Source organism: Pagrus major, chromosome 8 (assembly GCF_040436345.1).
Source record: "Pagrus major chromosome 8, Pma_NU_1.0".
Taxonomy (NCBI): domain Eukaryota; kingdom Metazoa; phylum Chordata; class Actinopteri; order Spariformes; family Sparidae; genus Pagrus; species Pagrus major.
Genome location: NC_133222.1, coordinates 19,279,655 through 19,292,062, shown reverse-complemented (window position 1 = coordinate 19,292,062; position 12,408 = coordinate 19,279,655). Strand labels below are relative to the sequence as shown.

The following is a 12,408-nucleotide window of genomic DNA, read 5'->3' as shown; positions in this document are numbered from 1 at the left end:
GAAAATAATTGTTTATTGCACAACTGTGAGGCAACACAGCATGTGTTTACTGAAGGAAAAATCTGAGATAAAACATCAAAATGTTGACGTATCCCTTGATAAAGAGAAATACTCTGGTGAGATGGAAAGTAAAGAAGTCTCAAAGTGACAGCTCAGATGACTCAGCTTGGGCTGAAACCAGCAGCCAGCAGAGCGACGTGCAGGAACAGTCACGTCAGACAGTGACGGCCTGTTTGAGTGAAACAGTCTCAAAGTAGTGAACAGTACGACCGAAGTGTGGTTAGCAGTGTTAAAAGGCTCCGCCCCTGCCGCTTAGCCAGATCCACCTGAGAAGAGGGTGGAGGGGGAAGCAGCCAGAGGTTGCTTGGAGGTCATGGGACCTCTGGAGATCCGGTATTTTACCATCTCGGAGTCACTGTGACAGTCCGCCTCGGGGTGGACACATGGGGGAGACAGGGAGGGGGGCAGGGTGTGGGAGTGGGCGGGGATGTAGTATTCATCGTCGTCGTCCGACTGGGTCGCCCCCTCAGAGTTACAGCGGGTGAGGAAGTCGGAGCGCGTCCGGGACATTCGCGCTTTCTTTTTGGGGCCGGGGCGGCCCACCTGCTTCCAGGCAACCACAGGGACAACAGGTCAGCCGCTAATGTGTGTTTGTACTGTTTATGTGTTTATGTAAGTAGCAAACCTTCGCAAAAATAACAGAAAGAAGCTACAGATACTCAATTAAATAACACTTGCACATAAATCTGTGTATACATGTGTGAATACATATATTTAACAACTTATAGTGAATTTCAGAAAACTTTATTTAATTAGTGAAAAAATGGCTAATCTTGAGCGTGGGAGGCTGTTCAAAGGGCCCACACAGAAGCGATCTGGTGACTAAATTCCTTTTCATTTAAACAGTCTTACATTATAGATTTCTACAGGTTTATTTTCTTATCTACCCGCTGTACATAATAGCTATGTGTGCTTATTTGTCCTGAATAAATCTGTAATGTAAATGTCTAGGCTGACATGATTTCTGTAAGTTCATTTTATGTATTTTTGTAAGCACAATAAGAGCTGTGAACATAAGAGTGAACATATGTGGCTATTTAAAGTGAAAATGATTCTGAGGTTTTATCAGAATATTTCAGCAGATGGTATGTATTATAATTAGCTATATAATAATGATTTCAAAAGGTGTATGTGTGTGTGTGTGTGTGTGTGTGTGTGACATACCTCTCTGTTTCTGGATCCAGCAGATTTGGAGTCGTCTCTAAACATGGCCAGAGATCTTTCCTGGTTCACCAAATCCTTATCTGACCTGCAACACAAAAAACAGACATTAGAAAAAGTTATACAAAAGTCTCAACTCTAATCCTGCAGAAAGGTCTCATTACTACTGTAGGGACATATGTTGGCAAAGTCTCTTCGCCCTTTGTAGGACGGAAAGTCTTTGCAAATTCAAACCATCAAAATATCTTAAACCCTCAAACTTGAAAATGATCACCAGCCTTAAAGCAACACTGCTATAATTAAGTTAGGTGCTTTTAATCTATAGTATGTAGTATATACAAATGCCACAAGGCTAATTTGCAATGCCTGTTCCTAGATGGGCCTGTACAACAATCATAAAACTCAAACCAAATACACAAGAGACAGTACAAAGACAAACTTAATAATAAATAACAACAACTAGAATAAAATAAAACCGCACAAAACAAGAAGCAGCGGTTTGTTGTAAAGGAACAGGATTAGGGTTTTACAGAATTTGTCCTTTAACACTATGTAAATAATAATTTTATAAACAAAAACTCATGAGGGTAGGACTGTAGTCTCTCTAACCTGCTGTCATATCCTTCGGCATATTGTGTCACTTACTTGGAGAAGGGCAGCTTGCGTCTGGGTGGAGAGAACACACTGTTGGAGGGTTTCTCCACCATGTTCACTATCACAGTTTGGCCTGAGCTCTTCTTCTGAGCTTTTGGAGGTTTGGTGTCCAGGACCGGGCTGGGAGCTTGCTGCACAGGCCGGACCGTCTTCCTCTGCTGCTGACTGGGGACAACAGCGGGAACAATGTCCTTAGGCTCAAGGACAATCTGGATGTCCACCTCTGAGGAGGAAATCCCGGGTACTTCTGGACTTGACCCACGGGCGGATGGTGATTGGTCGACTCTAAACACATCTCTCTTGGCCTGGGTATCAATCCCATGAGGCTGCTCCACCTTTGATGCAACCTCCAAGCCTGCAATGGGAGTCAATTGGGAATCAGTTGATGCTGCTTCTGTTTCCGGAGCTTTTTCTAGGGTTTGGGCTGCCAGCAGCTCCCCCTCCTCCACAGGGCTCTCCTTCTGCATACTGATCAACACCACGACAGGCCGTCGAGACGTAGACTCTCTTCTCTCTTTGTAAGATCTGCTGGGGCTTTCGAATTTTGGTTCATGAACTGGACTTTGGTCGGAAGCAATATAAAATGTTGCCCTCGGTCCGTCCACCTTGTTAATCGGCTCCATCACAGGCTTCTCATTAAAGTTTGAATCCCTCAGCCCCTCATGCAGTTGAATCTCGGGTTCTTGAGGTGCAGACGAGCCTTCGGTCTCCATGTCCTCCACACTGAGCAGCTCAAAACTTCCATGACTAACTGGGGATCCCCGAGGCGAATGTCTGTGATGGTCTTCCAGCTGACAGGTGCTGCTGTCTGCGGCCGAGTCTTCTTGAGGAGGACCTCCCATGCTGGTGGTTCGGACCTTGAGAAGCTCTAAGCTGAACTGAGCCTGCTCCAGCTCTCTCATCCGTCTGCTCTCTCGTTTGGACCGGTTCCTGTGACTCGTCTCATCTATGCTCCTGCTTCGCTCTGAGTCCTCCTCTTTTTCCGTCTCTCCTACGTCTAACAGGACAGCCTTTGAGTCTTCAGAAAGTTCTCCACAGATATCCTGGATGAATGCTTCCTGTCCTGATGAGGGGAGGTCCTCCATGGTTCCTGCATCCATCTCTGCTGGTGGACTCTGTTGTCTACTGAGTCTTTCATTTTGCTCCTTCACTTCACTGAACCTAAAGAGATTATTAGTGAAAAAATACAAAAGGCATAATTAACAACAGTCTCCACAGAAAGCAGAACAGAATATTATTTTATAACAACATGATTTTACATTAAGTTCTGTATTGTATTACAGTGTAGTTAAACCTGCAATAACATTTTTTTTGGCCACTTGGGGGCAGCAGAAACAACTGTGAGCACAACATTGACATCTTTTCACCTTTTAAGTTTGTTCGGCAAACTTGTAGGGAAACAGTTTGTCTGGCCTGATGATGAAATCTGATGAAAGTTCAATATTCACTCTCTTTTAGCTCTGATTTTGGTCTCTACCAGCTCGTGAGGGAAAGATCTGGCTCTTTATTAGCTAAGTGCTACGTTCTGTTCACCAGCTAATTGCTAACATTTCTGGCTCTTTAGCTGCTAAATGCTACACTATGATCACCAGTTGTTCACTGTGTCAGCTTTTTGGTGCAGAGCAGGAAGTGTACAGTGGGTTTTTAGAGCTTTGTCACTCAAAATAGTTGCCTGCTGAAACCGGAATTGATGCATTGTGAATTTGAAGCTTTGAGAGTGAATCAAAACAGGTTTCAAGAAAAACCAAAACAATGAGCTGAAAGAAGCTAAAATAGAAATGAGCAGAATTGCAGTCAGGTGATAATTAGAGAATTTCCTTACACACACAAGTTTTCATGTCATCCATTGTTAATACAATAAGATCGATAAAAGCTGCTTTAAAAATCCTCTCTCATAAAAAAGCAACAAAAGTTGTATTTCTTGCTGCAAAAAGATGCTGATCACAATATTCCTTCTGTCTCAAGGAAAGCTCAGATAATGTTTCCTGAAATGGAAACTAAAAAAGATGTGTGTCCCTTAAAATTAGTAATAAAACTAATTAAACTACAGTTGCAGTTAAACTACAATGTTTGCACGATAATATTTTTAGTCAAAAAGTCAAAATTACAACCAGTTTTTGTATTACTGTTATTTTGTATTGTGATTCAAGTCCTTTACTGAAATGTAATCCCCCAGGTGTACATTGGATTACACTAAGATTAATCTGATTTCCACGCATTATTATAAACTTGTGTTTTTGCATATTAAGTCTTTTAAAGTTAATTTAAAATAAAAGCCACAAGAAGATGATGATGATCTACTAAACTTCCCACCACACACACACGTGGTGTGACACTCGTGTTTTAACTCCTTCATTCACCTGAGTCGAGCCAGGTATCCCCTGCCCACCGCCTGCAGCTGCGTCACGCTCCTGTACGTCCGACAGTAACGATTCCTCTCCCTGAATCCTCTCCAGGCTGTTTGAACCGTCAAAGCTGCTAAAGATCTGCGATGACAGCAACGTCTCCAGCTCCTCTGAATGACGATGGCAGAGTCCTTCCACTGCAGGAATCTCCTGCGCTCCCTGTAGCTCCTCCAGGCTGCCTGCAGACACAGCGCCGCCTCCTCCTCATCATGTGAGTCGATGGTGGAGTCTCTGAGGAGGCAGCGTCGCCACCATCGCTGCAGGAAAACAAAAAAGGAAACTACTTTTACAACACTGCGCATGTTACCCTGAAACCTACTTCAGGTGACGGCCAAATAACTAAGTGAAGTTTGGGGAATTTGATATTTATGTTATTCATGGCATGCTGCAAAGTATGACTGACTTATCTGGCACCTGCATCTGGAAGACATCACTGACATTTTTGACTGATTCAAACAGGCTGAAACGCCTCACGTTATTTTGATTAGACCCTGGAATAACTCTCATTTTTTCTGTTTAAAACATGTGTTAAAAGTCAGATTGTATTCTTGCCACATGCAAACAGAAACATTATCAGCAAGCTACTGAAAAATGGCTAACTTTGCTAATTAACATCAAAGATTTCAGATAACCTTTCTCCATCTTAAAATAACAATTACCTAACCTCAAATAGATTGGAGCACAAAACGCAGTTTGCAGTATACATTCATGCTTTATTATTCTTCTCATAGATGTTATCAGCGCTTCATTGGCTCCTGCTCAGTGTTTCACTGTTTCTGGGTTTGTTTTCTTTCAGCCTGACAAAGATTTGGACAGCTCCCCTCTGAGGGCTCTTCCAGAGAAAACATACCGCCTGAATGCAGTGTTTTCTCCCTCCGTCAATCCTCTCACTGTTTGCTTTCTTTCCTTCTCTCTCTCCCTCTGTCTCTCTTTCTTTCCTCAGACAGATGTAACAGTATGGGTCTGCAGTCTGACAACATATCTGTTCTTTTCCTTCTCAAAATCACTGATTCAAGTCCCTTTTTCAGATTTACAAGCTTGACTTGAAATAGCTCTGATATAAATACTTAAATATTCAGTTAGGAAAATAAAATCTCTCTTTAATGTTGTTGTTTAAGACATTATTAATCGTTTAGTCAACCGACACATTCAGTCAGCTACTGTCCCTGAAGAGAAACCAGACACCAGGCTGAGAAGCAGTGTTTTGCTGTCTTTGGGTTGAAAGTTTAGGGCATGTTTCATCTCTGACCCCTCGCACCGTCACTGATGGATGTGGTTGAGTGCAACCACACCCAAAACCGATGGCACACAGTCCTGGAGTACACCTGTACACTGCAGCAAGATGAAAGTTAAACCACTGCAGGTCAGCAAAAGCAAGACTTTGATGGATGTTAACTCACTGTTTTAGTGATCTCACAGGTTTTAATGGTAGGAATCTTATTTTGGAATGAAAGCCAATCCCTCAAGAAGACAGACATTAGAGAGTGAGAGCAATAACAGCCAGATGAATAACTAGAAACTGTCCTAAGGGCATAAATGTGTATCATCTCTAATCGAGTGACTATATTTAGAGACATTACCTTGTATTTCAAGAGTTAATGCAATGCTATTAATCACTTAATGCGTAAACAGTCTCAGGCGAAGTAGCCTTAATGGACTGTGGAAACTCCTCCAGAAACGTTGGCGGGAAGAAACTCTGCTGGTGCACGACTCTTAAAGTGATTCATGATGCACTTACAGCAATAATTTTATAACTAATCAGAATATGAAATTATGTTTCAGCTGCATGAGTGAGACCACAGCAACAGGGATGTTCATGACCTCTTCTTTCTACCACGACTTCTCACCTGGATGACACAGGTGGCTCTCCTCATGTTGACGAAGTGCTTCCTCTCCAGCACGGCCCTGAAGCGCCGCTGCAGCGTGACGATTCGCCGCAGGACTTCCTGGTGGAGGGAGGTCTGAAGGCGCTGACGTTCCGCCTCCCGCAGGAACACCTACATCATACGGGGAGATTTAAATTAGCGCTGCAAGATGGTACATAAGAAGGAAACCGATTGACTGATTTCTAGAAATCCTACCATCGTGTTGCCCACTTGATACCCAGCAGGTGGCAGGTGGATCCGTCTGAAAAACTCCCTGATGCCTGACTTGGTTGGACTCGTGCCTCGAGGCAGCAGCACAAAAAAGTGACGCACAAAGTCCTGCAACATGGTGTCAGAAAAACAGTTTGGACACAGTGAGGCTTCATGGTAGTTTCCCGTGAAGAACAGAATATAATTAATCATCTCATTATATTAGGAAAGCCTGCTCTTTCAAAATCAGACACTGACTATAAAACAGTCCTAGTAAACCAAAAACTGTGAATCTCAACATCTTGCCATGTTTGTGCAGCAATAAAAAGTAAGATTAGAATCAGAAGCAGCTTTATTGGCCAAGTATGTTGAGACATAAAAAGGATTTGGCTTGTGTTTCTGATGGTTCACAGTGTGCTTACACACAGTGCCAAGAGCAAATATGCAGAATGATTCACATTAACATACAGCTACAGAGAGGATAAACAAAAACAAACAATCCTAAACATATAGTATATGCATGAGATACAAAGAGATACATACAACCCTGAATCCCAAAAAGGTTGGGACACTGTTTCAAACATAAATAAAACAGAAAGTGATGTCACCACTTGGTGACATGGACTTGGGAACACTTCCTAACTTCTGTTGCAAATGATTGGATTCTGTTTTGATTTATATTTTACACAGCATCACAACTTTTTTGGGATCGGGGTTGCAGAAAGCGACAATAAAATGAGCATTACAACGGGTAAACAGTATAATCTCTATCACTGCACTATGAACTAACTGCCCAATGCTACAAATACACAACATTGTAATACTAACATGGCACAGACAGTAGTAGGGGTTGGATTACCTGGAAGGTGTACTTGATGCTGTATCCTGATTGTCGGATCCGGACGGTTTCCAGCATTCCTGTGTATCTGAGCTGTCTGAGCACCAGGCTGTCATTGAAACGCAACGGCAGCTGAGGAACACAGAGAGAAAGAAGATGTTAAAACAATACAATAGAATCAGCAGTCAGTCATGAAGAGAAGTTCTTCTGCAGCAGAAATTACCTTCTCAGCGTTGGAGCGAATACACTTGACAAAGTACGGCTCTGATTGATCAAGAGTCTCCATCAGCTTATTGAGGGAGGCCTGCACACACAAACACAAAGCCATGACATCACATCATTACTCAATGTGAAGAAAAATATCACTGATGTATAAAAATCTGTGTGTATCTTGTACAGTAGTCATCACAGACTGCTGCTGCTGCTGAGTCACTAATGTTGTTGTAATTCACTGATCCTCCAGCAGAGGGCGCTGGCAGCACTGACCTGGAACTGAGCGCTGATGCTGGGCGGTTTCTTCTTCTTGTGCAGGTGAAGCAGAGACTTGGTGATGCGGTCGTGGAGCAGCACGCTGCTCAGGTAGCGCAGAGACTTCACATCCAACAAGTGCTGCAAACACAAAAACACATCATATATGAACCTGTGTCTGTCAGCTGATACCTGCTGTGAGACCTCTGATAACTGTTTCTGCAGGGGCTCTCGTGTGTCTTACCTTGGGAAGGGTCGGCTTGCTTTTGCAGTTTTTGTTTCTCCTAAAGGTGAGAAATGTTGTTTTTAAAAACAGATATTATAATAATTCAGAGTGGGACAGTAACATTTACAGGAGTATATACATTCATTAATGAAATGGACTATTTTTATTTTCAAAATTGATGCAGTGGAACCAGAGATACCCAGTGAGTACATTTACTCAAGTACTCTACGTAAGTACCAATATCCTCCCTTTTAGTCCACACATGATTGTGTCTGACTCACAGTAGGATGCCCTGAGCTCTCTCCAGGAGCTTGCTGCTCGTCGAGTTGAGGAAGATGCCATCTTCTTCCAGGGCGGGACTTCCTGTGGAGGACATGCGACCGGACCTGGAGCTGCGTCCGTTACAGCCAACACCGTAGCCATCCCTACAGAGGCAGGGATGGAGAAGTTTGTTGATAAGTTTGTTGATACACAAGAGTATTTTCAGATAATGTTAATAACAGAATTTGTCACTTTCTCTGAATGAAGACTATCCAAGGACCACAGCACACACTGAAGACAGAAAAACAAAATCTCTATGTCCTTGAAATGTGTTGCTTTGTGTTCACTGACTTTTTCTGTAATAGCACAGCGTGCAGGTTGTTTAATTTAAGAAAAAAAAGATCCTACTTTTTGTGATGAGGGCTTTCTGTTTTCAGTGCGGTATTGAAAGGAGTATCAAGTATCCTTTTTTTATGCTAGTGTTATACCAATGTTTAAAATTCTGGTATCAACCTTAAAGTATAGTGTCATACTCACCAGCTGGCCTTCTCGTTCAGGGCGTTGGTGCCTTGAAGATCTGACAGAGGTGTTCGAGGATTCTTCCTAGTGATACCTGGAGAGGAGAGGAGAGGAGAGGAGAGGAGAGGAGAGGAGAGGAGAGGAGAGGAGAGGAGAGGAGAGGAGAGGAGACATATGAGATTCAAAGCTGACACATCTCCACTGCATCTCCAATCACAGCAAAAAGATCCAACTCTTCCATTACTTCACCTTTGACCAGCTACAACCACCACCTCATTGTTGTTACCAAAGACTGCATTTTTTTCCCAGAATTTTCCCAGTTTTTTCCCAGCTACCTTTCCTTTATCTCTCTCGTATCTGGCTGCTTTGCTGCTTTCTCTCCTGCTTTCATCCACTACTAACGCTTCATCTTACTCTTGTCTTATACTGACATTACTTTTCCTGCATCAGTCCCAGGGGTTTTGTGTGTGATTGTGTGGTTCTGGCAGAGGAACATGTGTTTCCAGTTTACTGGAAGGAATGAAAAGAAAAGTTCTACTTTTTGGGAAATACACTCATTGTGTTTCTTGAAGATAGCTCGATTAGAAGAGTGATTCCACTCTCGTGTCGGTACAGTAAGTATGAAGCTACAGCCAGCAGCCTGTTAGCTTAGAACAAACACTGGAAACAGCCCGACCCAGCTGACCACCACCTCTAAAAGCTGGACTGGTACCACTAACTTCCTGGAGTCTCTGCTGGTCGCCTGGCAGCTGTAATGGTATCAATCTCCTCATCTGACTTTTAACATAAGATAGAATTGAACCTATCACAGTGTTTGTTTACATCATCAAAGACGTTCTCTACGAAGATGTTCGCAGTAAAAGCCCACATCTTCAAATCCCACAGCATCAGTTTGTGACACAGGATTTCCATTTTTCAGTCGAGATAACCTTTGTTGACATTGCCAGAGTTATTTTTCAGACTTGACATTTCCTCCACAGCCACACAAAGACATGACACAACTGTTTTCACAGGCTGATTAGTACTAACCATGACTAGTGCGCTGATGTTCATGTGTAAAATCAGTGGAGTTTTCCTTTAGTGGAGGAAACTCTTTGGGGATTTCACTTGGAAATTTCTTTGGAAATCAATTTCAGTAATGAGGACGACCAGGAAATCTGGGGGCGTCATTAGACGTTGCCGGTCCTCGTGGGCCTGATTCATTTCTCTGATCGCTCAAGTGTGAGAACATGTTTGGTTATGAGCTGCTGCTGTGAGGTGAGTCAATCTGACCAGAGCTCAAAATGACACAGATTTCCAATATCTTATTAAAAGCAGTGTAATAAAACCTCACTGAGGCTGAGAATCATCAGTGATCCATCACTTTTTCAATACAGCCTGGATTGATTTCTTTCACTGGGCTGAGCTCAGTGAGGGAACTCTGATTGGGATTTCAAAAAATGGGAAATAGAAGCACCTTGATTTAACAGACCTTATCGACAGGAATCCATGCCAATATAATCCCCATTAACAGGGAGCACCTTTCACATAGTGATTAAAGTTTACTGGGCGTCTTTTGTTCCTGACACATTTTTACTCGCTCCTGGCTCAAGTCCTGCACCTCTATGGAAACAGCACAATCATGGCTACAAGTAGAGACAACTCAATAATGTCTTTTAAACAGTATAAATAGAGGACTAAAAAAGCAGTTACATCTTTTTGATAATTCTTTTTACAAAAATGTACCTAAAAAATGTATATTTAAAAATTCAGTTTGAACTCGAGCCCGACTGATTTTTGGTTTGGAGCCAGTACTGATATCAGGGAGTGAAAAATTCCAATATCGATATATTGGCCAATAAATACACATTTTTTGCAATGATCCTCAATTGTGGTTATCAAACACTATTATATTTGTATTATATTAAAAATATATATATATTAAAATGTCAAGTTTTCATTTAAAACAGCCATGAATTTTAAATTATTTGTACTGGACTGAAACAATTATAAATCACATATAAATTATAAATTAATGTACGTGTTTTAGTCTCTTCTACCCTCTGAAAACAACTCCACTAAATGATTGAGGCACCGAAGCATTAACCATAAAGAAGTTACCTTCATCACTTTTATACCTGTATGGTCCATTATTATTTTTCAGGGGAATTTCTCAATTTTTGCGGTCAAATGTCAAAAATCTTTAGAAAATCTGTTATTCACATTTCACAATATGGCAGTGAGTCTTGAGGTATTTGGCGTCACTTACTGTATTTCTCATCTTTGCATCTTTGAAGGATCTCGAGGCTCCTCTGGTGAACCGGGTGATGAAGGAAACTGAAGCTGTCGACGGTTTTGACAACAGCACAGGGAACGGCTGCATCGTTCCCTAAAACACAGAGAGGGAGACACAAGGAAACTTCATGTTTTGCAATGAATATCATGAAGGAAAAATATTTTCATATGTTAAAAAAGAAAATAGAAATTATGAGTAATCTGAGGATATAAAGAAGAGATGAAAAGGAGAGAGTGTTGAGAAGGTGAACCAGCGAACAGGAGAAGAAAAGCAGCAGACAGGCGCAGAACAAAACAAAAGGAGAAGAATTAAAGAGAGAATTCTTCAAGTGAAAAGAACAAAGACACAAAGCCCTCTGAGATAAGTCAGTGATGACACTTTCAAACACTCTGCACTGTAACATTCCTCCCAGTTTGTGAAAATAAATACTGAAGTAGATCAAACCCTCTCTTCTTCTTCCTCCTCGTCATCATCAACAGCAGAAGCACAACTCACAGTAAAAACTCTTCATCTCCTCTAACACACCATGTTGTTCTTGGCCCAATTAAAACAGGAGTTTGGACACCGCAGCATGAGAACAGTTTTTCTTTACAGATATTAATCACAGTTTAGTCTAACTACGTGTGTTTGTGATGAAGTTAAGATCATCTATCACATCATACATTTTCAGGGCCTTTAACCTTTAAGCTGCTCCCCCATTTCATGATCATACTGGACTTAGAGACGTTTCCTCACCAGTTTTCTTGTGGGTGTGCCTGCGGCCGGCCTCCCTGAAAGCCACCAGGGCTCTGAAGTAGGCTCGCAGCACGGCCCAGCGGAAGGTCGCCACGGGGTCGATTCCCATCAGGCTGCAGATGAAGGCGTTCTTGCTGCTCTTGAGCAAGGCAACGATGTCAGGACGCATATGGTCAGTGTTCTTCTCCCTGAAGTCCTGAATGAAGGAAAGACACAGTGGAGGGTCAGTTACTCTTCAGGACTGAGTTTGTAGCTCCATAATAATACACAGACGATCATAAAGTGCCTGATTCTTTATCATCTCATGAACACTTTCTTATCAAAAGGGCAAGTTTAGCAGCTTTTGTATGTATCACAACATCAAGATAGAAAAAATCCCAAACACAGGCAGAAAATATTGGCTTGTTCTGGACAGTGTGTGTTACACAGTAGAGATCCAGTTGGTAGAACAGTTTACAACTATTTATAGGCAAATCTTCACTGTCATTACGCCATAATTAAAGGATAGATTTAGACAAGAGGATGGATACCACTGTTATTTCTGTCTGTTGAATATGAAGATTGAGTCAACAGCTGGTTAGCTTAGCTTAGCATAAAGACTGGAAACAGAGAGAAACAGGTAGCCTGGCTCCGTCCACAGGTCCACAACTAACATCTACCAGCACCTTAAAGCTCAATAGTTAACATGATACATCTTCCTGATTTTAATCCGGACAAAAACTGTAATTTAA

At 42.0% G+C, this 12,408-nt stretch overlaps 1 protein-coding gene across 1 annotated transcript in view; it reads right to left on the bottom strand.

Annotated features, from left to right (window-relative positions):
• LOC141001587 (unconventional myosin-IXAa-like) overlaps positions 1-12,408 on the bottom strand; it is a 106,332-nt gene that overhangs the window by 11,803 nt on the left and 82,121 nt on the right. The window contains exons 12-25 of the mRNA XM_073472709.1: positions 11,678-11,873; positions 10,916-11,035; positions 8,686-8,761; positions 8,169-8,312; positions 7,906-7,945; positions 7,680-7,802; positions 7,417-7,497; positions 7,215-7,325; positions 6,362-6,484; positions 6,128-6,277; positions 4,236-4,537; positions 1,867-3,036; positions 1,225-1,309; positions 403-603 (exon numbers count right to left, since the gene is read on the bottom strand). Of these exons, the coding sequence (XP_073328810.1) occupies positions 403-603; positions 1,225-1,309; positions 1,867-3,036; positions 4,236-4,537; positions 6,128-6,277; positions 6,362-6,484; positions 7,215-7,325; positions 7,417-7,497; positions 7,680-7,802; positions 7,906-7,945; positions 8,169-8,312; positions 8,686-8,761; positions 10,916-11,035; positions 11,678-11,873 (2,922 nt within the window). The remainder of the gene's footprint in view (positions 1-402; positions 604-1,224; positions 1,310-1,866; positions 3,037-4,235; positions 4,538-6,127; positions 6,278-6,361; positions 6,485-7,214; positions 7,326-7,416; positions 7,498-7,679; positions 7,803-7,905; positions 7,946-8,168; positions 8,313-8,685; positions 8,762-10,915; positions 11,036-11,677; positions 11,874-12,408) is intronic.